General features: G+C 46.9%; 2 protein-coding genes across 3 annotated transcripts in view; one reads left to right on the top strand and one right to left on the bottom strand.

The window, feature by feature from the left end:
• LOC124463585 (phosphatidylinositol 4-kinase alpha-like) overlaps positions 1-22629 on the top strand; it is a 30947-nt gene extending 8318 nt beyond the window's left edge. The window contains exons 19-54 of one of the 2 annotated variants that reach the window (XM_047015345.1): positions 5010-5118; positions 5355-5491; positions 5637-5770; positions 6400-6482; positions 6788-6858; positions 6992-7116; positions 7210-7291; positions 8523-8606; positions 8740-8829; positions 8971-9090; positions 10854-10868; positions 11336-11428; positions 11656-11812; positions 11971-12098; positions 12175-12333; positions 12525-12676; positions 12770-12877; positions 12954-13081; positions 13249-13407; positions 13965-14044; positions 15853-16052; positions 16372-16462; positions 17209-17376; positions 17475-17528; positions 17638-17758; positions 18017-18146; positions 19755-19898; positions 20114-20184; positions 20413-20519; positions 20749-20853; positions 20983-21108; positions 21345-21465; positions 21660-21819; positions 21911-22000; positions 22092-22175; positions 22287-22629. In XM_047015345.1, coding sequence (XP_046871301.1) covers positions 5010-5118; positions 5355-5491; positions 5637-5770; positions 6400-6482; positions 6788-6858; positions 6992-7116; positions 7210-7291; positions 8523-8606; positions 8740-8829; positions 8971-9090; positions 10854-10868; positions 11336-11428; positions 11656-11812; positions 11971-12098; positions 12175-12333; positions 12525-12676; positions 12770-12877; positions 12954-13081; positions 13249-13407; positions 13965-14044; positions 15853-16052; positions 16372-16462; positions 17209-17376; positions 17475-17528; positions 17638-17758; positions 18017-18146; positions 19755-19898; positions 20114-20184; positions 20413-20519; positions 20749-20853; positions 20983-21108; positions 21345-21465; positions 21660-21819; positions 21911-22000; positions 22092-22175; positions 22287-22338 — 4038 coding nt within the window. In that variant the 3' untranslated portion in view covers positions 22339-22629. The remainder of the gene's footprint in view (positions 1-5009; positions 5119-5354; positions 5492-5636; positions 5771-6399; positions 6483-6787; positions 6859-6991; positions 7117-7209; positions 7292-8522; positions 8607-8739; positions 8830-8970; positions 9091-10853; positions 10869-11335; positions 11429-11655; positions 11813-11970; positions 12099-12174; positions 12334-12524; positions 12677-12769; positions 12878-12953; positions 13082-13248; positions 13408-13964; positions 14045-15852; positions 16053-16371; positions 16463-17208; positions 17377-17474; positions 17529-17637; positions 17759-18016; positions 18147-19754; positions 19899-20113; positions 20185-20412; positions 20520-20748; positions 20854-20982; positions 21109-21344; positions 21466-21659; positions 21820-21910; positions 22001-22091; positions 22176-22286) is intronic. The other variant, XM_047015346.1, reaches the window with a different exon arrangement.
• Positions 856-4887, bottom strand: serpind1 (serpin peptidase inhibitor, clade D (heparin cofactor), member 1). Its single transcript, XM_047015347.1, has 7 exons — positions 4719-4887; positions 4133-4420; positions 3287-3930; positions 2950-3098; positions 2150-2274; positions 1292-1436; positions 856-1087 (listed from the first exon to the last, which is right to left on the bottom strand). Exons 2-7 carry the CDS (start codon positions 4417-4419, stop codon positions 896-898), a joined length of 1542 nt encoding a protein of 513 aa, XP_046871303.1. The 5' UTR covers position 4420; positions 4719-4887; the 3' UTR covers positions 856-895.
• Positions 22630-22841: the final 212 nt, after the last annotated feature.

The raw sequence follows: 22841 nt of genomic DNA, 5'->3' as shown, positions 1-22841 counted from the left end.
ATCTGAGTTCATGTTCAAACCTACAGTTGAGCTGCTCTAGCATAGATGAACAGTCCAAACCAGAACAGTGTATGTGTGGGTGAGTTGTTACGAATCAAAGTACGTTTTTGTCTGCAGACTGAGTCACCAGATGCGTCTTGACCATTATAAAGTCCATGAAATGAGAATGTAGACATGAAGCATGTCCATATCCTCCTTTTTCCCCACTACAGGAATCTGAGTTGCATTAGGTTAGTGTTTAACTTCAGAGATAAATATTGACTCTGCTTGCAACTCAATGTCACTGAGTTGCTTGTGGTGTTTGTTGCTCTACTACCAAAGTTCAGAGATGAATATATGTCTCACAGAAGCACTGAGTGGATACCCCATCTATAACCTTTTTATATTTGTAATATAATACAGAAATCATATCAACATAATTCAAAGACGTAACATTAAAATACTGTAGCTAAGCACATCTTGATTCCATGTTTGTTTTCACCCTGAACCATTTCTTTATTTGTTTACGCTGTCTCAAAGTTGCGTTGGTGTTGTTTCAGTGATGACACATCATTGTTTTAGAACATCAGGTTCTAACATCTGACTGCAAATAACACTGACTCACAAGCTCTATCTCTCCGCCACTCTTTCTGCCTCTTTCTCTCTGCCTCTCTCATACACACACTCTCTCGCTACCTCCTACATGCGCTGCCTATTTTTTTTCTCTCTAACACGCTCTACCTCCCTGCTCTGCTCTCTCTTACACACCCTCTCTGTCTCAATATCTCCCTCGGAGGGCCATGGGGTGGGAGGAGCAGATGGGGGAAGAGGGGAAGATGGGGGTACGAGAGGCAGGAGGAGCAGGTAGAGGAGGGAGGTGGCAGGGCGTTAGGAGGCAGGCAGGAGGGGGGGGGATCTAGCTCTGAGAGGGGTTGACCACGCGGCCCATGAACAGCAGGCAATCTGTGCGGTGTTCGTAGACCAGGAACAGGAAAGGGTGGTCCACCACGAAGCGGACCTGGGAGGAGAGGGGCATGAAGCCCACCTGGGTCAGGGCTGCCGCCTCCGTGCCTTCCTCATTCACCGTGATGGTGCCCTGGTGTTTCAGCTGGACAGGGACACAGAGACAGGCCTGTCAGATACTGTTAGTGGCTTTAAGAGGCTGGAGGAGGCTGTAGGAAGCTCTAAGAGACCCTCAGAGGCTTGTACCATCCTTTTACATTGGGAGCTTTCCTTCATGGTGTTGGAAGTGGGTCTCAGAGGGCTATTGTAGGAACATGAGGGTGAGGAAGTGTTTGGTTGTCTGGTTTACCCAGTTGATGCCGATCTTCTCTGAAGTCATCCCAGAGAAGTCCGCCTTGTCCTGGAACAGCTTTGTCAGACCCATCTCCTTCAGGTTGTCTATCAGATCGTAACTCTGCTCCAGTTTGAACCGGGGGAACACAACCTCGCGTGTCCTGGGAATGGGGGGGGAGGGGTTAGTTCTGTTAAGGTATTGCTAATCTATATGCTTTAAAAACCAAGGAAGACTCACTTTCGGTATCTGTACAGGTCTGTTTACGTGCAATGTTGTTTTGTGCAAGTATTAGTGTGTATGTGTGTGGATACTTTGGCCCTAATTTAACGTAGAAATCAGCTTAGATCTGAGTGCAGAAGAAATCTTTGAATCACAGCGTAAAAAAATGTGCCGGCTGAAAACCGTTGGCATTTACAAGTCACGGCCCTGCGCCTCTGCAGAGCTGCCATTGATTGTTGAGGTTTGATTACTGTCAAAGCTCTTGTTTAAAGAGGTAACCTTTCACATTGCAAATTGGCGTACTTATACGTACCCATTTGAAAATACCTATTAATGTTAAAGATATGTAACAGATATGTAAAAGATAGTTGACTTTGGCCTATAATGTAATATTTGCCATAAGCTTCATTCATAGTTACCGTAGGCTATTCAAGTGATGAATATTTGGTTGCAAATGCTTATGCCAGTCAGAATACATGGTCTAATAATTCTGAGTGAGTTGACATGAGATGTGATCGTAGCCTCCGCTCGCATCCAAAATAATACATGCCAAGCTTTCTGTGGAAATGACCGTACGCTTGGTTTTCAGTCTAAACATTTTTTTTTTTCGGAAATGAGGGCAATTGGATTATGTGTGTGTGTGTATGAGCTCACCTATTGGTCATGTTGCTAATCCACCTACTGACCACAGTGGGGGAGATTTTCTGCTCTAGGGTCCTCATGCCTGACATCTTCCTGGGCAGGACTACCAGCATGCTCATGTTCCCACAGTACGGCAGCTGGTTCGGGGACAAAGTAACACATGTTAATGGTACACTCTTAGTGGGACTAATTGGTACCCCTCAGCTGATTTAATTGGTGTTGTCGAGCTGATTTAATTGGTACGTGCTAGTGGGTTTAAATAGCACTGCTTAGTTTGTCTATTCTTAGTTTGGGCTGGACAGTGATGGACAGATTCACCGCCTCCAAGAGCGTCAGCAAATGTTTGGTTTTATTCACCATTACTTTTCTCCACTACCAAGTAGGGTTGCCAAGTTTGTCAGTATGAAATGCTAGACAAAAGGCGGCCTGCCGAGGCACTGCGGGTATGGTTTTGTGTGAATACAGTGTATTGTTTTAAGCCATTTGTCATCATGATAGCTAATTGGCTCATTTACTTAACGTATACTGATGCGCGTGAGGGGGGGGCTGTGATTGGATGATGACAGGTGTCGGTGATCATTCTCAACTGTAGTGATCAGCACTGCCGCTGTTGTATCAGTCAGTGGTTAGATCAGCACAGCAGTCAAAATACGGAACAAATCAATTAGGCCCAATATAAGTGACAGACGTACGGGACAGTTGGCACCTACCACCAACCCTGTCCCCCAGCAATGTCAGCCACAACAGCAAGCACAACTGGGCTTGGACCCCCTGCCCTGTAATGTTAGCAGTAGCACGGGGACCCATCTCACCTGCAGGATGTCACACTGCAGCTCGTGGTCGGCTGCTGCCATGTACATGCCCTTGTTCTGCATCATGGGAACCCGCACATTGATCTTCTCCGTCATGCGGAAGTTCCTGAAGTAAGTGGCCTCCTTGGGGAACTTGCTCTCCCAGGTGCCTGATCAGTGAACAGAGCAATTTAGAGGTGCTGGGTGGTGAATAGAGCAGTTTAGAGGTGAGAGCTAATACATTCAACAAACCAGTTTGACCATTATGCCCAAGAAGACCGACCCTTTCCGTTTAGGCACTGTGAATATCTGTCAGTGGGGGGGGTTAAAGCTAGCATGGCGGGGTGGTTTTCCTTACCTTTGAAGTAGAGGTAGTTGAGGAGCATCAGCGCCATGTTGGCATCAACGCTCTTCAGAGGCTCTTTGATCAGCCCCTTGGTGAGTTTGAGGATGCGTCTGTTGGCCATCTTGAGGAACGCAGGGTCTTTGAAGTCCACCGACTGGGGTTCTGCGTAGTAGTAGGCCTTGCTGTCCGTCGAGAAACCCGCCTCCACGGGAACGTCCTTCTTCAGGTACAGGTCGTTGACAAAGCGCAGGGTGTATCCGAAGTTCCTCCGGAACAGCCTGTGGGTCAGCTTCCGGAAGAGCTTGTGCACCGTGGTGTTGTCATAATGATGACTGGCGTTGACGAAATCCGCAAATCCTGTGGCTTCAAAGAGCTGGACGTGGGTCCCGGGCCCTGCCCCCAGTGCCATCATCCCCATGGCGATGGAGATGCTGGCGGGGGCCAGCAAGATATTGTCGCTCTGGTTGACGTGGTTGCGGAGGCTGCGGTAGAGGTTGAACCCGAAGCGGGCGTTGACGGTGTTGATCCTCTGGAGGCGCGAGCGGCCGTGGAAGAGGCGGAGAAGTCGGGCACGCCGGGCCTTGGGGTCAGATGGCTCAGAGAACACGTCGATGTCTGGGGCCGGCGTGGCAATCTCGTCTATCTCGTCCCCCTCACTGTCAGGGTAGAATATGGAACTGTGAGTGGTTACGTCTGGGGTTAGGGTTAACGGCAGCGATGACGGGCTCTGGTCTACCATCAAGAGCACTGCGTGACCGGCTGAATAGCAAGGATGTGATGAGCTATTCACAAATAATCGTTGTTTGCGTGCATGTGTGTGTGTGTAGATTGTTGTGTGCCTCTCTCCACCCCCCACACCTGTAGTCGTCCCCTCCTTCTGCCAAGATCTTATCAAAGTCGATGTAGTCCTCATCCTCGTAGCCCTCCAGAGGAATGTCGCTCGTCACTGTGTTCTCCTGGTGGAAGTCCAGGGGCAGGGCCTCCACATCCTGGACCCCCTCCAGGGCACCCCCCTTGCCTAGGCTCCGAGGGTTGAGGTCAGGCTGGGGGCTGGGGGGGCTGAAGTGGGAGCCCAGATCTTTGATCCCGCCTTGACAGAGGTCAGCCAGCAGGCAGGACACAGCGATGAGCATGAGGAGCCTCATCCTAAAGGACAGGGTCAGAGGTCAAACACGAAACAAGTTTCTGAAAGCTGAAAGGAGAGAAGAACCTGAAGCAGACGAAAATTTGTCACCAACATCAGAACACAGAGTAGCACAAATTACAAATATCAATGTTTAGAAATTCCCTACTCAGTCAATTCCCTACTCGGTCTAAATTAAGAAGCTTTTCAGTGTCCTACTTAAAGATATTCTCTATATATCCTATATTTATATATATATATATCTATATATATCTATAGATATATATAGATAGATATATATCTATATAAGATATATCCTACCTGTAGATTGATGTGGTGTGTTAGGTCTGTTCTGTTCAGTTTCAGACTGATCTGAAAAGTCCACATTTGAACTTTGATGTGGGCTTCCCCTGAACAAACAGCGCAGATCAAACACCACGCAGACTCACCAGGAACATGCCAGCTGGAACATTTAACTCCTGTTAAAAGTCTGTTGTTTTTCTAAATGGACCCTGTTCTCCACCGTCCCTCCCACTCTCCACTATCTCCCACTCTCCTATCTCTCCCTCTTTCCCCTACCTACCTCTACTCCTCCATCGCTTTCTCCCCCAGCTGACCAGAAGACTGCCTCCCATCAAAGAGGCTAAGCCCCGCCTCCAGAAGTTATTCCGGGATTTCTGGTTGTATTCAGTGGTGATGGGCTTCGCTGTGGAGGGCTCAGGTGAGGTGGGGTGGAGGTCTCAGGTGTGGTGGGGTGCTAAGTTGGGGGATGGTAGGAAGATTAAGACCAAGATATAGAAAGACACAATGTAGGGTCCCACAGGTCAAAGGTTACATCTGATTTTACTCTCTTTTTTTTCCTTTTTAACGTCTCCCCTCCACCCTCTCTACCCTGTACATCTGTCCCCTCCCCTCATCCCTCCCTCTCTCTCCCTCCTCCATCATGCTCCCTCTCAGGACTGTGGCCAGAGGAGTGGTATGAGGGTGTGTGTGAGATTGCCACAAAGTCTCCTCTCCTAACCTTTCCCAGCGGGGAGCCCCTCCGGTCAGAGCTGCAGTACAACTCAGCCCTGAAGAACGACACTGTCACTCCGGTACACACACTCCCCTCATACACACAGATGCAAGCACATGAACACATGCATACACACACACAATCACACCCTTGCATCCTTTGAAAGACCTGCAAGGTAATCGAGGTTGAAAAACATAACCTGTGTCGTACATGTTGTTCTGAAGGCGGAGCTTAGCGACCTGCGCTCCACCATCATCAATCTGCTAGACCCCTCCCCCGAAGCCTCTGCCCTCATCAACAAGCTGGACTTCGCCATGTCCACATACCTGCTGTCCGTATACAGACTGGAGTACATGAGGTTGGCATTCTATCTGATCAATATCAGACTACTATAATATCAGCAAGACTATAATGCATGTCCACATCTATAAGCGCTATATCTAGACTGGAGTACACAAGGTCAGCAGTCATTTCCAAATTTCTAATCCAATGGCAATTTTAATAACAAATAACAATTCACTGAAACCTTGTCAGTTATTCACTAAAAACCAAAAGACCACTCTTGGAATGGCAGAGACAATGTTCATTTTGGTAACCTTTCCCGAGTTGAATGGTTATTCTATACTGTAGCTTAATATAGCTGAATGAATACATTATTTACTTTATTTCAGCTTGCTAGCGAGCAAGTTACTCAAGTAATTGTCTCTAAGGTAGCAGGAAATAATGGAGCGAGCCAGAATGCTAAATATTTTAAAGAACGTCTGACTTGAAAACTACCTATCAGGGGTAGTGTGTGTAGATATGTTTTGCCAGTGCAGGGTATTTGAATGGAGGTGCTGACAACCATAATTGTGTGCCACCGACACGTCCATAATATCTAGACTAAAGCACAATGTGGTCAGCATCTATCTGATCTATATCTAGACTGTATCTAGATAGTATCTGTATCTATAACAGCATCCCCCTCCCTCCCACACACACACACAGGATGCTGCGCTCCAATGATCCTGATGGGTTCCAGGTCATGTTCCGCTACTTTGAAGACAAAGCCATCCAGAAGGACAAGTCTGGTGAGATGAGCCAGCCCTCCATGCTGCCTTGGTGCTTCTGTACAGCCCATAGTGCTGCAGGGGGCTTTTCCTATGATCTGTGTGTGAGTGTGTCGGACTGTTTGTGTGAGTATGTTATTGTGTCTGAATGTGGGTGAGTGTGTGTGTGTGTGCGAATGCAGTATTGTGTCTGAATGTGTGTTTTACTGGGGCTGATTGTGTGTTTATGCCCTTGCTATGATGCAGTGTCAGTTTGTCTGTCCTATCTATGATGCAGTGTGTGTGTTCATGACCTATCTGTGATGCTGTGTGTGTTTCTGCCCTAGGTATGATGCTGTGTGTGATCTGCGTGGGAGACAAGGTGTTTGAAGTCTTCCTCCAGATGATGTCAGAGAAGGTAGAACTACTCTTTAGACCCAGATGTTCTGAAGACCTTGGAGGCCTGTAAAACCAAATGTTCTGATTCCTCCGTCTCCCTTTCTCTCTGTCTCTCTCTCCCCCTTCCCTCGCTTGCTGCTCCCCTCATTCAGCCAAAGACCAAAGTGCACGAGGAGGAACTGGAACGTCATGCCCAGTTCCTATTGGTCAACTTCAACCACACCCACAAAAGGATCCGCAGAGTTGCAGACAAATACCTGTCTGGATTGGCTGAGACGTAAGGAGCCCCTCCCCCCCCCCCAGCAAACTCCACTAATCAGCAATCATGTGATCAACTCTGTCACCCATCCTTCCTCCTCTGTCATCCCAGCTTCCCTCACCTGCTCTGGAGTGGGCGTGTGCTGAAGACCATGCTAGACATCCTTCAGACCCTGTCTCTGTCTCTCAGCGCTGTGAGTAGCAGGGCGGACACACAAATTTCAACACGCGTACCCATGGAGTACATACTTCATCGCACCATAGGCTATGTACACACTGCAGCTGAATGTGGCCCAAATACACATATGTTACACGAGCCTGTTACTTGGATGAAAGTGTGAACAGCCCAAAGCACATGGAATCTGACATGGGCCACAGATTTGGGCCACTTTCATATGTGGTTTCAATCGGATACAGGTCTGCCATTTGTCAATGCGACCTCAGTATGAACAGTAAAATCTGAATATGTGTGACTTTAATGCCAACCTTGATCGACATTTGTCACAATTCTGGTTCTTAAGCTGCAGGTAATTCCCTTTTGTACCACTCAACAAAGTCACCCACCAGGTCTATTCCTGACCATCCGTGATGCACCCCACAAAGCAGTGTCTTCTGAGAACTTCTGCAGGTGGCAAGTGTGAGAGTTTCATAAAGTCGGAGGTGTACAAGAGTGAACAGAAAGGGGCACGGTACTGTCCCTTGAGGTGCCCCTGTGGCTCACCACACGGTCAGACACAGCTCTGCAGCATTGGCCTCATGTTGTCCCTCAGCATTGGAACCTGTATGGTGCTGTATGGAGAAGCTCTGGAGAAGTAAAAAAAACACGATTCTCTCCTCACACAGCTATATCCAGGTGGGAGTACACCCTCTGGAGCCGATAAATGATGGCATCATCCACTCCAATGGTGGCTGGTGGGTGAATTTTAGGGGGTCCATTAAGGGACTGACCAGGGGCTGAGGTACGAGAGGACCAGCCTCTCCTGGGGCTTTATGACGGGGCATGGAAGTGCTACTGGTCTGTGGTTGTTCAGGACAGTAGGGTGACCTTGGGACTAGGTGGCAAGTCTTTCACATCCCAGAGACCCTTTCAAGGCTCAGGCTCAGCTTGAACCAGTGCTGGAGTACTCCACACAGCACAGCTAGGTGGCTCAACTCCTCAGCACCCTGGGGCTAATGTCATCCGGCCCGGGGGCCTTGCCCCAGTGAAGCTTCTCCAGCACTCTCTTTATGTTTTCATAGATTACGAATATTTCTAAAAGACCTCAAACTTTTTGAATGGTAGTGTATTCAAAGTTTTAGGTCTATGTAAGTTTTATTACATACATACATACAAACATACATACCGACACACACAGCCACCTATGCACACCTACAGTATGTATGGCTAGGTTTGTTCTGACAGCAGTTCTCTTTTCGTCTGGCCAGGACATCCATAAGGACCCGCCGTACTACGACATCCCTGACACTCCCCACCGCATCACCGTCCCTGACACCTATGAGGCCCGTGAGGTGAGCCTGGAAAGCAGCCCCCCACCCCTCCACCAGGGGGAGACTGGGGGTTATCCCTTCATGTCTCTGGGCCTCTCGGTTTGTCTCTCTCTCTCTTTCCTTGTCTCTAATCTCTCTCCTCTCTCTCCATCAGAGCATAGTGAAGGACTTTGCAGCTCGTTGTGGGGAGATCTTGAAGGAGGCCATGAAGTGGGCCTCCTCTGTAACCAAGTCCCACCTGCAGGTCTGTTCTATGTTTAGGTCCCACACACACACACTCACAAACCAACCCTGTCATGAAAGTGTAATAACTATACTACATATCAGTGTATCATTCCTTGTACCGTGAATATATATACTGCATGTGTGTTTGTTTGTATTTTAGGAGTATCTCAACAAGCACCAGAACTGGGTGTCTGGTCTGTCCCAGCACACTGGTCTGGCTATGGCCACAGAGAGCATCCTGCACTTCGCTGGCTACAACAGGCAGAGTGTTACACTGGGGGTGAGTCATACATACATACATACATACATACAGTACCAGTACACACACACACACACACATACACACACACGCATACCTACAGATATACACACACACACACACACACACACACATACACGTACACACACACACACACACACACACACACACAGATACACAAACAGATACACACGCATGTATACACACACCAGACACACACACACATACAAACACACATACAGATGCACACACACACACAAGCGAAACAGGTGGGCAAAGTATCATGTTGTTCACATCACGTACGGTACCAGTCAAAAGTTTGGACACATTTTCCCATTCCATGGGTCCAAACGTTTGACTGGTACTGTACGTACATGCATGCATGCATACATACATGCATGCATAAATGCATGCATGCATGCAACATACTCATTGGTGATGACACTCTTGTCTTATGAATGGTAGATTACTGAGACAATTCAACAGCAGATAAAGGTAAGAGATGGGATTAGACTACCAAAAAAATGCCAGGATCTAAATCAATAAAAATAAATTTAAAAACAGCAGTCTAGTCTAGTAATAACACTTATTTATGGGCTGAAGCCAGTAATCAAATCCAACAGTTGCAACGTAACAGATTGCTCAGTGATTCGAAATATGTATTTAAATCTTAGCATCCAGTTTGACATGTATAACACCAGTGACTGTGGTAATGCTTTTAACATCTAACAGTCAATTAACGTTCTCCAATGTATGGAGAGAAAAACAAAAACAAATGATTAGTAAATGCAAGTACCATGATCCACAAGTTACTATTTGTTTTGCTATCCACAAACACAATTCTTTACTACTGATTCCTAAGTTGCCATTTAAATACATTATTACAAAAATGTATCTGTAAATATATTGTATGTCATTTAAAAAAACACTTTACACTTTGTGTTGGCATTTCTCATGAAATGTCATTTGTAAATCTGCAATTCTGATTGTGAAGTGTTGAATCTGCATTTGTTGATCAACTAATTACTAATATACGCATTCATTCCTTCCTGTAATGACGTAATTTTGATGGATTTAATTCTGAAGACGTTGCTTTTTTTTATCCACACACACAGTTTGAGCCACACACAAATGACCCCTGGCTGTGATTTCCACCAGGCGGCAGTGTTCTCTATATTGATGGGTGTAGCGCAAGAATTACACATTAGGACATACATTAACAATTTGCTTGCAAATGTACATAGTGTCGCACATTTTATTTAAATGTCAACTTTCGAGTCACAGATAAAGATTTGTGTGTTTGGGGATAGCAAAACACATTTGTATGTTGTGGAATATTTGTGGGTAATTTTGATATTGCCATCGTTCAGTTCCCATCTGTCCAGTTGTAAGTGTTTTAACATCACAAGCAAAGAGTACTTATAGCATTATGCAATGTGTGTGTGTGTGTGTGTGTGAGTTTGGAGTACCTTGCATGTTGTCTGTACATTACCGTGCTCAAATACACACTTATGTATTTTCATTGTTTTATGTGGTGTGTATGTGTGTTAGAGTTTTATTAAAGCTTGCTGTGTGAGTTTCTGTGTGCTTCTCGTGCAATTTTGTTCTCTATCTCACACATGCTGTAACCTGCTCCTATGTTCGCTGCCTGCCTGGTTTATGGGCTTGCGGGTTGGCTGATTGGCTGATTGGCTGGCTGTTTGTCTACCTGGCTGCCTGGTTGGCTAACTGGTTGTTGCTACGGGCCTGTATGGCCTCCGTTCTCCTCCTTGGGTCCTTGCCAGGCCGCCTTCCCTCAGGTGGGTCTTGGTGGTTCTGCTCAGGCAGCATGACTCACCTGCCACCTGGGACTGTCTCTACTGTAGGCTTCAGAATATCAACATTTTTCTGTAGAATATCCAATACTTCTATTGAATACCCAAATATCTATATAAAAATATCCAATATTCCTGTACAATGTCCAATATTACCTTGGAATACTCAATATTCCTGTAAAATGTCCAATATTCCAGTATAATATCTAATGATACTGATTAATATCTAATATCCATGTAGAACATACAGTATAACCTCCTGTAGTGTGGCAGGACCACGATTATCCCTCTAGCTCCACCTGGTGGGTATGAACATCAGTTACTGAGCAAAGAGCAATTTGTTGACATGCACTAAGCCTCAATAGCTTGTACTTGTAGAAATACTGTTGATGTGGGTGTGTGTGTGTGTGTGTGTGGATGTGTCACCCTGTCGCTGCTCTGCCCTACCACAGGCCACCCAGCTCATGGAGAGACCAGCTTGTGTGAAGAAGGACTACTCCAACTTCATGGCCTCTCTCAACCTGAGGAATCGCTACACAGGAGAGGTGAGCCAGAGACCTAGACAGCTCTCTCAGGGCTCAAGAATCAGAAACCTGGCTCAGAACTCTCAAACCAGACATCTGGCTTTGAACTGAAGGACCAAAGAGCTAAAGAATATAGGGAATATATTCAGTAGCAAATTCCTTGTATGTGATAGTATACTTGGCCATAAACCAGTTTCTGATTCTGATAGTACCAGACAGGTGTTTAAGAATTCTACAACTGTCTCCAGGTTGCAGGTATGATCCAGTTCTCGGAGGCAACCCACTGCCAGTCCGACCTGAACAAGCTGCTGGTGCGCCAGATGAGCGAGGCGCTGGAGGCCAGCAACCCAGAAGCCTTCACTCAGACCATGTTCAAGATGGCCGCCCTGCTCATCAGCACCAAAGGCAAGTATACCAGGTCATCATGTTCACTGATCTTAGTGAAAATGAATAAACAATCAATAATAAGATATAGCGATGAAATAACCTTCACTGTCGGGCTAGTTTAAGGAAAAAGACTAACTGTAACATGCATGCCCCCCCACCCCCCTCTCACCCTCCAGAGTGCGATCCCCAGCTACTGCACCACCTGTGCTGGTCTCCTCTAAAGATGTTTACCGAGCATGGCATGGAGACGGCCATCGCTTGCTGGGAGTGGTTCCTGGCTGCACGCAGCGGAGTGGAGGTCCCTGTACGTACTGGCCGTGTGCGTCCGTAAGTGTGTGTGTACCCAGCTGGGCGTGTCTCACGTGTCTCTGCCTCCCCAGTTCATGCGAGAAATGGCGGGAGCTTGGCAGATGACGGTGGAGCTGAAGATGGGGCTGTTCTCCGAGGCCCAGTTGGAGGCTGACCCCCTGGCGGCCTCTGAAGAGAGCCAGCCTCTCCCCTGCCCCCCCAATGTCACACCCCACTTCCTGTGGATAGAGGTCGGTCCAGCCTCATTAAACATAAAAAAATATATAAATAAACATGTGTTTGACAACGGTTAACCCTGAACACAAGTATTCAATCCTGAATATGAACATATCCACGACAGATTTAACACTCAACCCTAACCACCCTCTGTCACCCCCCCCCCCCCCCCCCCCCCCCCCCCCCCCCCCCCCCCCCCATCCAGTTTCTGGTCCAGAGATTTGAGATCGCCAAGTACTGCAGTGCTGACCAGGTTGAGATCTTCATTGCGGTCTTGCAAAGGGCGCTGTCGCTCAGTGTGGGTGGAGCCAAGAGCTCCATGAACCGACACGTTGCTGCCATAGGACCCAGATACAGGTAGGCTACTGCAGCCGCAGGACTCAGACAGGCTGGTATTAGTCTAGGTGTGTAACCCTCCGTGTGTGTGTGTGTGAACCCTCTCTTCCCTAGGCTGCTAACACTAGGTCTGACTTTGCTCCATGCTGATGTGGTCACCAACGCCACCATCAGGAACGTGCTGCGAGAGAAGATCTACTCTACGGCCTTTGACTACTTCAGGTGCATATGCACACACACATTCAACCCACACATGCACACACATCCCTCCATCTGCTTACCCCCTCTCGCTCCTCAGCATGGCTCCCAAGTTCCCCACCCAGACAGAGAAGAGGCTGAGAGAGGACATCAGCATCATGATTAAGTTCTACTCCAGTCTACTGTCCGATAAGAAGTACCTGACCGCAAACCAGCTTGTTCCTCCAGGTACTCTTGTCCCTATCCACGCTGGATCACAAACACACTGGAACCTATCAACAGACCAAACAACACCCTAACATTAGCTGTAGATTAAACACTTTTTAGTGCAATAATTGATTATTGTGATTTGATGGATGAACCAGGTTGGTGATGATGCTGCTTCTTGTGTTCAGATCCCCAGGACATGTCTGTGAACAGCCTGTCTGTTGTCACGGTAACAGACAGCAGGAACAGCCTGGATGCAGCCGTGGGCCAGAGGCAGCAGGCGGCCCAGGGATGGATCAACACCTATCCCCTCTCCTCCGGCATATCCACCATCTCCAAGAAGTCAGGTAACACTCACTCACACACAAACACACACCTCCACCATATCCAAGAAGTCAGGGAGTCAGGTGGCTGAGCGGTGAGGGAGTCGGGCTAGTAATCTGAAGGTTGCCAGATTCCCGCCCGTATCAAATGACGTTGTGTCCTTGGGCAAGGCACTTCACCCTACTTGCCTCGGGGGAATGTCTCTGTACTTACTGTATGTCGCTCTGGATAAGAGCGTCTGCTAAATGTAAATGTACTGTAAGTCAGGTAACACTCACTCACACACACGCACACCTCCACCATCTCCAAGAAGTCAGGTAACATTCACACACACACCCACACACACACCTCCACCATCTCCAAGAAGTCAGGTAAAACTCACACACACACACCACCACCTCAAAGAAATCAAGAAACAAACACACCTCCACCATTTCCAAGAATTCTAATAACAAACACTGACACATACACACGCACCTCCACCGTCTCCAAGAAATCAGGTAATGCACACGTGCTGACAAACACACACACAACACACACACAGTGAAGCAGCTGACCCCGTGGGCCTGTTGTGTTGCAGGTCTGTCTAAGAAGAGCACCAGAGGCTCTCAGCTACACAAGTACTACATGAAGCGAAGGACCCTTCTACTGGCCCTGATGGTAACTATAGCAACTTCTACACTCCTACTGGCCCTGCTGGTAACTATAGCAACCTACCTACCCACTCACTCCTACTGGTCTTACTGGTTACTACAGTGCTCTCTACAAGTATTGGGACATTTAAGTCAACTTAAACTTTAGCAATTTTTGCTATAAACGTGGTTGTTTATATTTATTTAAAACAGCTATATATCAACAATAATTACATACAACACGACACACGAGAGAAACACACACAACCCGCGTACAAATGACATAATATTCCTGTTTGGTCCGTAAGCCAAGGCTAGGGGAAGAGCGAATGCACTACTGATTGCAACTGAGATAGATGAAAGTGTAAGGACAATTGTGCATGCTCAGTTGCATATATATGTATATATGACTAGTGTGTGTGTGTGTATATATATATATATATATATATATACACTAGTCAAGAAGTTTGGACACATGGAATGGGAAAGGAAAACCTTTTACTGGTACTGTACTTGATGTGAACAACGTGATACTTTGCCAACCTGTGTTTTGCTTGTGTGTGAGTATATATATATGTGTGTGTGTGTGTGTGTGTGTGTGTGTGTGTGTGTACAGTACCAGTCAAAAGTTTTGACACATGGGAAAATGTGTCCGAACTTATGACTGGTACTGTATATTTTGGTGTATAAACAAAAGCATCTGGTTTGAGGATGTAGGGGACCTTGATGTGTTGTGTAGGCTGAGAAGGTCAGAAATATAAAATGATTTTAAAACAACGTAAAAGTTACAAAAACAAAAATCTGATTGGAAGCCAGTGAAGACAGTATGGGGGAAATATGGTCCCTCTTGCTGGTGCCAGTCAAGAAGCTAAAGCTGCATTGTGGATCAGATACAGGCGAGATAGGGAACACTCACCATATAAAGGGAGTTGCAGTTAGACGGGAATAGATGATAGTTTGCGGAAGGATCTCAAACTCTTTGAAAGAGAGGGGTGGTTTTAATTTGGTCCTGGTCTGGAAAAAGGGACCTTTTAACAATCAAATTTTAGGAAAGAAAGATGACACCAACATTTTCACTGTCACCAACGATCTCAGGAGAAGGTACAACTGTGTATCGTCTGAATAACAGTGGTAAGAGGCAGCAAGTACATTGAAATTCAAATTGGGCCCAGGATAGAACCTTGTGGTACACCGCAGGTGATGGGTGCTGAAGAAGAGGACAGGTTCCCTATCTCACAAGGAAATGTCCTCTCTTTGACAAAGGTGGTAACCATTTCAGGGAAGTGCCCTGAATGGCAACCACTTTTTGTGTTCAGCAGGATGTCATGGTTCGCAACCATGGTCAAGGAGAGTGAAGGTGGCACAGTTTCCTACAGAAGGTCATTTAACACCTTTAGTAGAGCTGACTCCGCCCGTACTATGATGAGCTATGAAGCCTTAAATTTCTCTAGAATATAATTTGTATCTAAAAAGTACGAGAGCTGATTAAATATAGCTTTCTCAACAAAAAAAACTTAGATGGGAACAGCAATTTTGAGATGGTTCTGAAGCTAAGATTGATGGGGTCGAAGCTCGATTCCAGTGGTCTGAAAGAGGCCAGACCACTGCATTTTGTTAACAGGATGGAATTGGGCCAGAATTCAGACAGTTGTTTATGATGGACAATATGCTAAGACCAATGGTGTCGAACATCTCTTTTAACAAGGTGTGAGGGAGTAATGGGAAAGCAAGGGGGAAGGTTGTAGGACTAGGTCTTTCTGATGTGTATAGCAACCTACGTCTCTCTCTTATCTCTCTCCCTGTTTTTCTCTCTATCTCTCCCTTTACTCTCTCTAGGCCAGTGAGATTGAGCGCTTGACTACGTGGTACAACCCGCTGTCTGTTCAGGAGCTGGTCATCTCCACTGACCCGTCAGTGGAGACCAGCATCGCCAACTGGAGATCCAAGTACATCAGCCTGACAGAGAAGCAGTGGAGGGACAACGTCAACCTGGCCTGGAGCATAGCTCCATACCTGGCCCTGCAGCTTCCTGCACGGTACACACACATGCACCCACACACACACACAGGTTTGTTTTTCTATCCTATTGGTCCTGACCATTCACTTCCAGGGGCCGGCCACCCTACTTGCCTCGGGGGGAATGTCCCTGTACTTACTGTAAGTCGCTCTGGATAAGAGCGTCAGCTAAATGATTAATTGTAAATGTACTTTCAAGGACATTTGGTAACCACAAGGGCCGGGTTTCCCAGATTCGTTAAGAAGCTCTTAACGAATCTGGGAAACCCGGAGGGCAGTTAAACAAGACCACCCTCACAAACCCCCTCTCACTAACCCTAACCCTGTTTTGGTGGTCAGGTTTAAGAACACAGAGGCCATAGTATCGGAGGTGACTCGGCTGGTCCGCATGGACCCTGGAGCAGTCTGTGATGTACCTGAGGCTGTCAAGGTGAGGCCTGTCTGTCTGTCTCTCCACCTGTCTGTCTGTCTCTGCCTGCCTGTCTATCTACCTATCTGTCACTCCGTATTCACCTGATTGTCTCTCTCTCCTACTATCTGTCTGGCATGAGTCACACTCCCGGGAATAGCAACTTAAGTAAATATTTATCTCATTAGAAGGTTCCTACTGTCTCTCTCAGAGGAAAAAGGGTTGTTTTGATCTTGTCTCCTGTTTGCTCTTCATCTTCTGGCTCTGTTTCTGTACCTATTCATCTCTCCCTCAAGTCATCCAGGTTTAGTTCTGGCCGACTAAGTTCTCCTAATGAACCAGCCCATGGGGCTTTCACCTGGTGACACGCACATACACACAGCTCCCCACACAGCTCCCCAGAGTTGTGGCATGGCGCTCCCTCAGTAAAGCGGTGTGGCGAGAGCTGATGCCCTCTGACACCTGACTTGTTTGCTCCAGTCGGTTTGAATTAGCTCCGAAGTTCATTTAGACTATACTCCTTTGGGACTGTCCCATTGGTGTCATCATCACGGGCAACTAAACCAAGTGCACCCTTTCGTGTCTTGACGTTTACGTTTGACATTTTATTCATTTAGTAGATGCGTTTATCCAAAGTGACAAATAAATAGGGCATGTAGCGGGTACAGAGAAAGAATGGAGGATCGGAAGTTCATGAACGTTCTAGAAGTATTTTGGTCGTCAAGCAACACTTTGTGTGTACAATGTTTTTTTCTCCTTTTGTTTAGTTCCTGGTTACATGGCACACCATTGACGCAGACTCTCCGGAGCTGAGCCACATCCTGTGCTGGGCCCCAGCTGACCCCCCCACCGGCCTGTCCTACTTCTCCTCCATGTACCCCCCCCACCCCCTCACCGCTCAGTACGGGGTCAGGGTGCTTCGCTCCTTCCCCCCGGTACGTTCCACACCAGAACACCAGAACTGCTGCGTTCCCGAGCCTATCTGTTTTCTTGTGTTCTGTCAGTGACTTTGATTACCCTCTTGTCTTTCCAGGATGCCATCTTGTTTTACATTCCTCAGATTGTCCAAGCTCTGCGATACGACAAGGTAATCAAATTTGAATCTGTTTGCCAGGCCAGGCCCACTTCAGCTTACTGTGTTACTCCCGTCTGACCAGAGTGCCCTCTCTCACACTCCTGCCTCCCCCCCCCCACAGATGGGGTATGTGAGAGAGTACATCCTGTGGGCGGCCCAGAAGTCCCAGCTGCTGGCTCACCAGTTCATCTGGAACATGAAGACCAACATCTACCTGGACGAGGAAGGCCATCAAAAAGACCGTGAGCTCTGCATTTTCTCTCTCTCTCTCTCTCTCTCTCTCTCTCTCTCTCTCTCTCTCTCTCTCTCTCTCTCTCTCTCTCTCTCTCTCTCTCTCTCTCTCTCTTTCTCTTTCTCTTACTCACTCACTCACTCACTCACACACACACACACACTCTCGTAAACAAGTAACTTGTAACGTGTGTGTGCCCTGATTAACACTGTCGTCAGGGCACACACACACGGTACCCGGTATAACACGTGTATGCGTGTGTGTGTAGCTGACATCGGCGAGCAGCTGGAGAACATGGTGGAGGAGATTACAGGCTCCCTGTCTGGTCCAGCCAAGGACTTTTACCAGAGAGAGTTTGACTTCTTCAACAAGGTCACCAACGTCTCCGCCATCCTCAAGTACGTCTAGCTCACCGCGCACAGTGCCACTTCTGTCCACCCTAGACTAGCAAATAAACACACACATACACACAGGCCCATGAACACTTGACCACTGTCACTGTTAGTCCCCTGTGTGGACCCCCTCAGGTGTAGGCGTGTGAGGACAAGCACCATGTGTGTGAGGTTTTGTTCCTTGTGTCTCAGTCTCTCGTGTGGAACTTGTCCACCAGTGATGACAGCAGCTGTGACAGTTACTGCCGGGCACAGTGGAAGGTTGGAGGGGGGGGGGGGTGTTTGTGTATCTCTATCTCTGGTGGCTAAGAAGCAGTGCGTGTAATATCTTCCCACCTGCCCTCATTAGGTTAATAACCGGCCCTAATTGTAGACATCTGGGGATGGCAGGGTCTCCAAACATCTCTCACCTTCCCTCCCCGAAGACGGTCTATCCCCCCTTCTCCTCCCCTCCTCCTGCTTGTGTGAATAACACCAGAGCCAGTCTGTCACCTCCGGTCAGAACAGGAGCCATCAGAGGAGGAGAGATTAACACAGGGGCCCAGGGCTCTGAGAGCTGTGGTTTAGCCTAAAAACAACAACAACAACAATCATCATCAGATGAGAGACAAGCAGACATGGCAAACAAGATTTCATTGTACACCAGAAGCTTTGACAACTCTCAAATTCACATCTTTGATGATATTTTTTTACATTCTGTCAAGGGTCTACAAATGAAAAATATCCATTTGGATAATTCTGTCATATTTACAATTATGTTCATTATTGTGCACTGCCCCTGTAAAACGTTTTTTCATAATGTTGTGAGTGGGTATAGCTCAGGTGTTACCAGTCTTGTCAAAGTAAATAGGGTGCCACCCATTTCCAACCCAGTGCTCTTAACAAAATATTTGTAAAGATAAGTAAACAGAACTATATGATTGGAAGAGAAGGGAAGACAAAACTAACATCTACAGTAGGATCTGAGGCCAGTAGTCTGACATTTCAATTTTGAATTTGTTTTGAATGTAAGACTAACTCAGTACAATGTCAGCTTAACAATTGGAGTGAAACATTTACATTTATGCATTTAGCAGACGCTTTTATCCAAAGCGACTTCCAAGAGAGAGCTTTACAAAAGAGCATAGGTCACTGATCATAACAACGAGGTAGTCCCAAACATTGCAAGCAGCCAAAACATGAAGCATACATTGTGAAAAAACTAAACAAGTGCCAAAAAGGGAAGACCCATAAGAGCATGCAGTTATACAAGTTACAAATTAAAACGACATGAACCACAAAAACTTTGAATCTTTAAAATGTATGTACCTTTATCAGAGTATCTTAGTCCCCCTCTTTTGCTTTAATGACAGCGTGCATGGACTGATCACCCATCTTATCCCAGGATGAATTGACAATATTCCAAAGAGTTTCTTGTTATATCACAGAATGCTTGACTTTCTTAGTCTTAAATTCCCCCATTAAATGTCCAAGTCATCTCTCCTCCATCACCTTTGGATCCTACTATATAAACATAACATACATTGCCGTTACAGTACATGTGTATAAAAACGATATCTACTAAACAAACACATTACTATTATGACATTGTTAATTGCTGATGCTTGTGTCCAGGCCCATCCCCAAGGGAGAAGAGAGGAAGAGGGCGTGTCTGACAGCCCTGTCAGACATCCAGGTCCAGCCAGGCTGCTATCTCCCCAGCAACCCTGAGGCCATCGTCCTCGACATTGACTACAAGTCTGGCACACCCATGCAGAGGTGGGCCTCCTTTCCTGCTGTTTATCTGTCCTCTCTGTCTGTCTCGGTGTCTGTCTGTCTCCTGTCTGTCTCCTGTCTGTCTCCTGTCTGTCTCCTGTCTGTCTCCTGTCTGTCTCCTGTCTGTCTGTATGTCTCTTTCTTTCTTTGTTTCTGTCTCTCTGTAGTTCTTTCATATCTTCAGCAGTCTGTCTAATGTCCCCACTCTGTCCACCCAGTGCTGCCAAGGCTCCCTACCTGGCCAAGTTCAAAGTAAAGAGATGTGGCGTGAGCGAGCTGGAGAAAGAAGGTACCATAGCACTCGTACCAGGACACTTCCAGTACTCATACACAACAAAACCAGGACAGTACAAGTACTCTGAAATGCACATTATCAGGACGACAATGCCCAGTAACTGTATTCTGATACACGCAGTTTGGAAGTACATTATAAATGTTATGGTCTTTAGGGTCTGTGTGGTGTGGTCTGGTGAAATTAATGTGGTGTGTTCAGGTCTAATCTGAGTGGTGTGTTCAGGTCTTCTGTGCCGGTCTGACTCTCTGGATGAATCTCAGAGTGAAGAGGAGGCCCAGAGAATCTGCTGGCAGGCAGCCATTTTTAAAGTTGGGGATGACTGCAGACAGGTCTCTACTCTATGTCCTTAGTTCTCTCTCTCACTCCTCCTCCTCACTCTTTCTCTCTCAGATATTTGTGTCTCTCTGCCATCTGTGTTGTCCATTTAAACCCGTCTGCCGTCTATCACCCCCATCTAACCTGTCTGCCTGGCTCTCCATCTAACCTGTCTGTCTGCCTTCCCGTCAAACCTGTCTGCATGCCTCCCCATCTAACCTGTCTGTCTGTCTGCTCTCCCAGGACATGCTGGCTCTCCAGATCATCGGCCTGTTTAAGAACATCTTCCAGCTAGTGGGTCTGGACCTGTTTGTGTTCCCCTACCGAGTGGTGGCCACTGCCCCTGGGGTGAGAGCACGCCCCGCTACTCTGGAGTCTTCATGCAGTCTGAAATGTTAAAGAGACAGCTAGGCTCACCTCCTTGTCCTTGTCCTCCTCTTTCTCCTCCTTTCTCCTCCTTTCCTTTCTCCTCTCCAGTGTGGGGTGATAGAATGCATCCCAGACTGTAAGTCCAGAGACCAGCTAGGGCGTCAGACAGACTTCGGAATGTACGACTACTTCAGGAACCAGTATGGAGACGAGTCCACCCTGGCCTTCCAGAAGGTTGAGCGCATACACAGACACACTCTTCCGGAGAGAGACACAGACACACACACACACACACACACAAAATGCCTGCTGGAGACACACAAACATACATATATGCACACCTACACACCACCCTGTCTCTCCAGAAAGTAGAGGTCCGAGCCCATATCAATTATATTTAAGCTCCCTGTCATCGGTTCATCATCATCTGACTGTGTTTTTCTTTCTTTCTCCCGGTTTTGTCTCTCCAGGCGAGATATAACTTCATCCGCAGTATGGCTGCCTATAGTCTGCTGCTTTTCCTGCTGCAGATTAAGGACAGACACAATGGCAACATCATGCTGGACAGCCAGGGACACCTCATCCACATTGGTAGGTGTGTGTGTGTGTGTGGGGGGGGTGGGTGTGTGTGTGTGTGTGTGTGTGGGGGGGGTGGGTGTGTGTGTGTGCGTGTGTGGTTTTACCCATGCAAGTATGGGCGATGATTGTTTTTGTGTGTGTTCCTCTTGAAAATCCAAGCCATCAAATAGGTAACTGGGTAACTGTGTGTTTGTGTGTGTGTCCAGACTTTGGCTTCATGTTTGAGAGCTCTCCAGGTGGTAACCTGGGCTGGGAACCAGACATCAAGCTGACCGACGAGATGGTGATGATTATGGGGGGCAAGATGGAGGCCACACCTTTCAGATGGTTCATGGAGATGTGTGTCAGAGGCTACCTAGCTGTCAGGTGCGTCTGTGTGTGTAGGTGTTTGTGTGTGCCTGCATGTGTGTGTTTTTACATATCCTTCTACAGCGGCATGTTGTGTTTCCTCTGACAGGCCTTACATGGATGCTGTGGTTTCCTTGGTAACCCTGATGCTGGATACTGGGCTTCCCTGTTTCAGAGGACAGACCATCAAACTACTCAAGTAAAATGTTATCTGTGTGTGGGTGACACGTGTTTTTGTCTGTGATGTGTGGGTCTTGTGCTTTATTGACCTGGGCATGTTATGTTCTCAGGCAGCGTTTTAACCCCAGCGTGAGTGAGAAGGATGCCGCCGCCTACATCATAAAAATCATCCAAAACTGTTTCCTCAGTAACAGGTCAGTCCACTCACATACACCAGGGGTTGGTCCCTGGCCATCCTCGACCGTCTCTGAAGAAAAACTGGTGTGTAAGACTGGTGATGCCATCTGTGTGTTCTTGTTTTGCAGGAGTAAAACCTATGACATGCTCCAATTCTACCAGAATCAAATCCCTTACTGATGTGCCTCCGTGTATGTGCCTGTTGGTAGGTTGTTAAAGGTTGTTGATGAAATCTTCCATATATTTTTTTTGTTTTTCTTCTCTTCTCCCTTTATCTTTTTGTTCGCCAAAGTTACTTGCTGACATCTAGACTTCTGTGCATTCAAAGACCGAACTGTTTACTCCTCCAATCTGCACAGTCAGTGAATGATGGTTTTAATCATTTAAATAAGAGTTTGTGTTATAAAAAAAATAAGATTTATAAATGTGTGTTAATATGGTGTGCATTCAAATAAAATTATTTTTAATTTATTTCTCTCTGGATTTGACAGTACTGTATGTGTAATGTAAAGTGAACTAATCGGATACTTGAAGCAGTTGTCTGGTTTTAGTTGAAAACAACATGGCCTGTTCTGTCACTGTGTTGAAAACTGTGTTCCTCTACCTATTGGACCAATTTGAGTGGGGATGTGCTTCTGTCATGACCCTCCAGTCGATCCTGACAGACATGGACTGCTCTGGAT

The sequence above is a fragment of the Hypomesus transpacificus genome, unplaced genomic scaffold (genome assembly GCF_021917145.1).
Source record: "Hypomesus transpacificus isolate Combined female unplaced genomic scaffold, fHypTra1 scaffold_30, whole genome shotgun sequence".
Taxonomy (NCBI): Eukaryota; Metazoa; Chordata; class Actinopteri; order Osmeriformes; family Osmeridae; genus Hypomesus; species Hypomesus transpacificus.
Note: the sequence above shows the minus strand (reverse complement) of the source record. Positions and strands in the feature narration are given on the sequence as shown.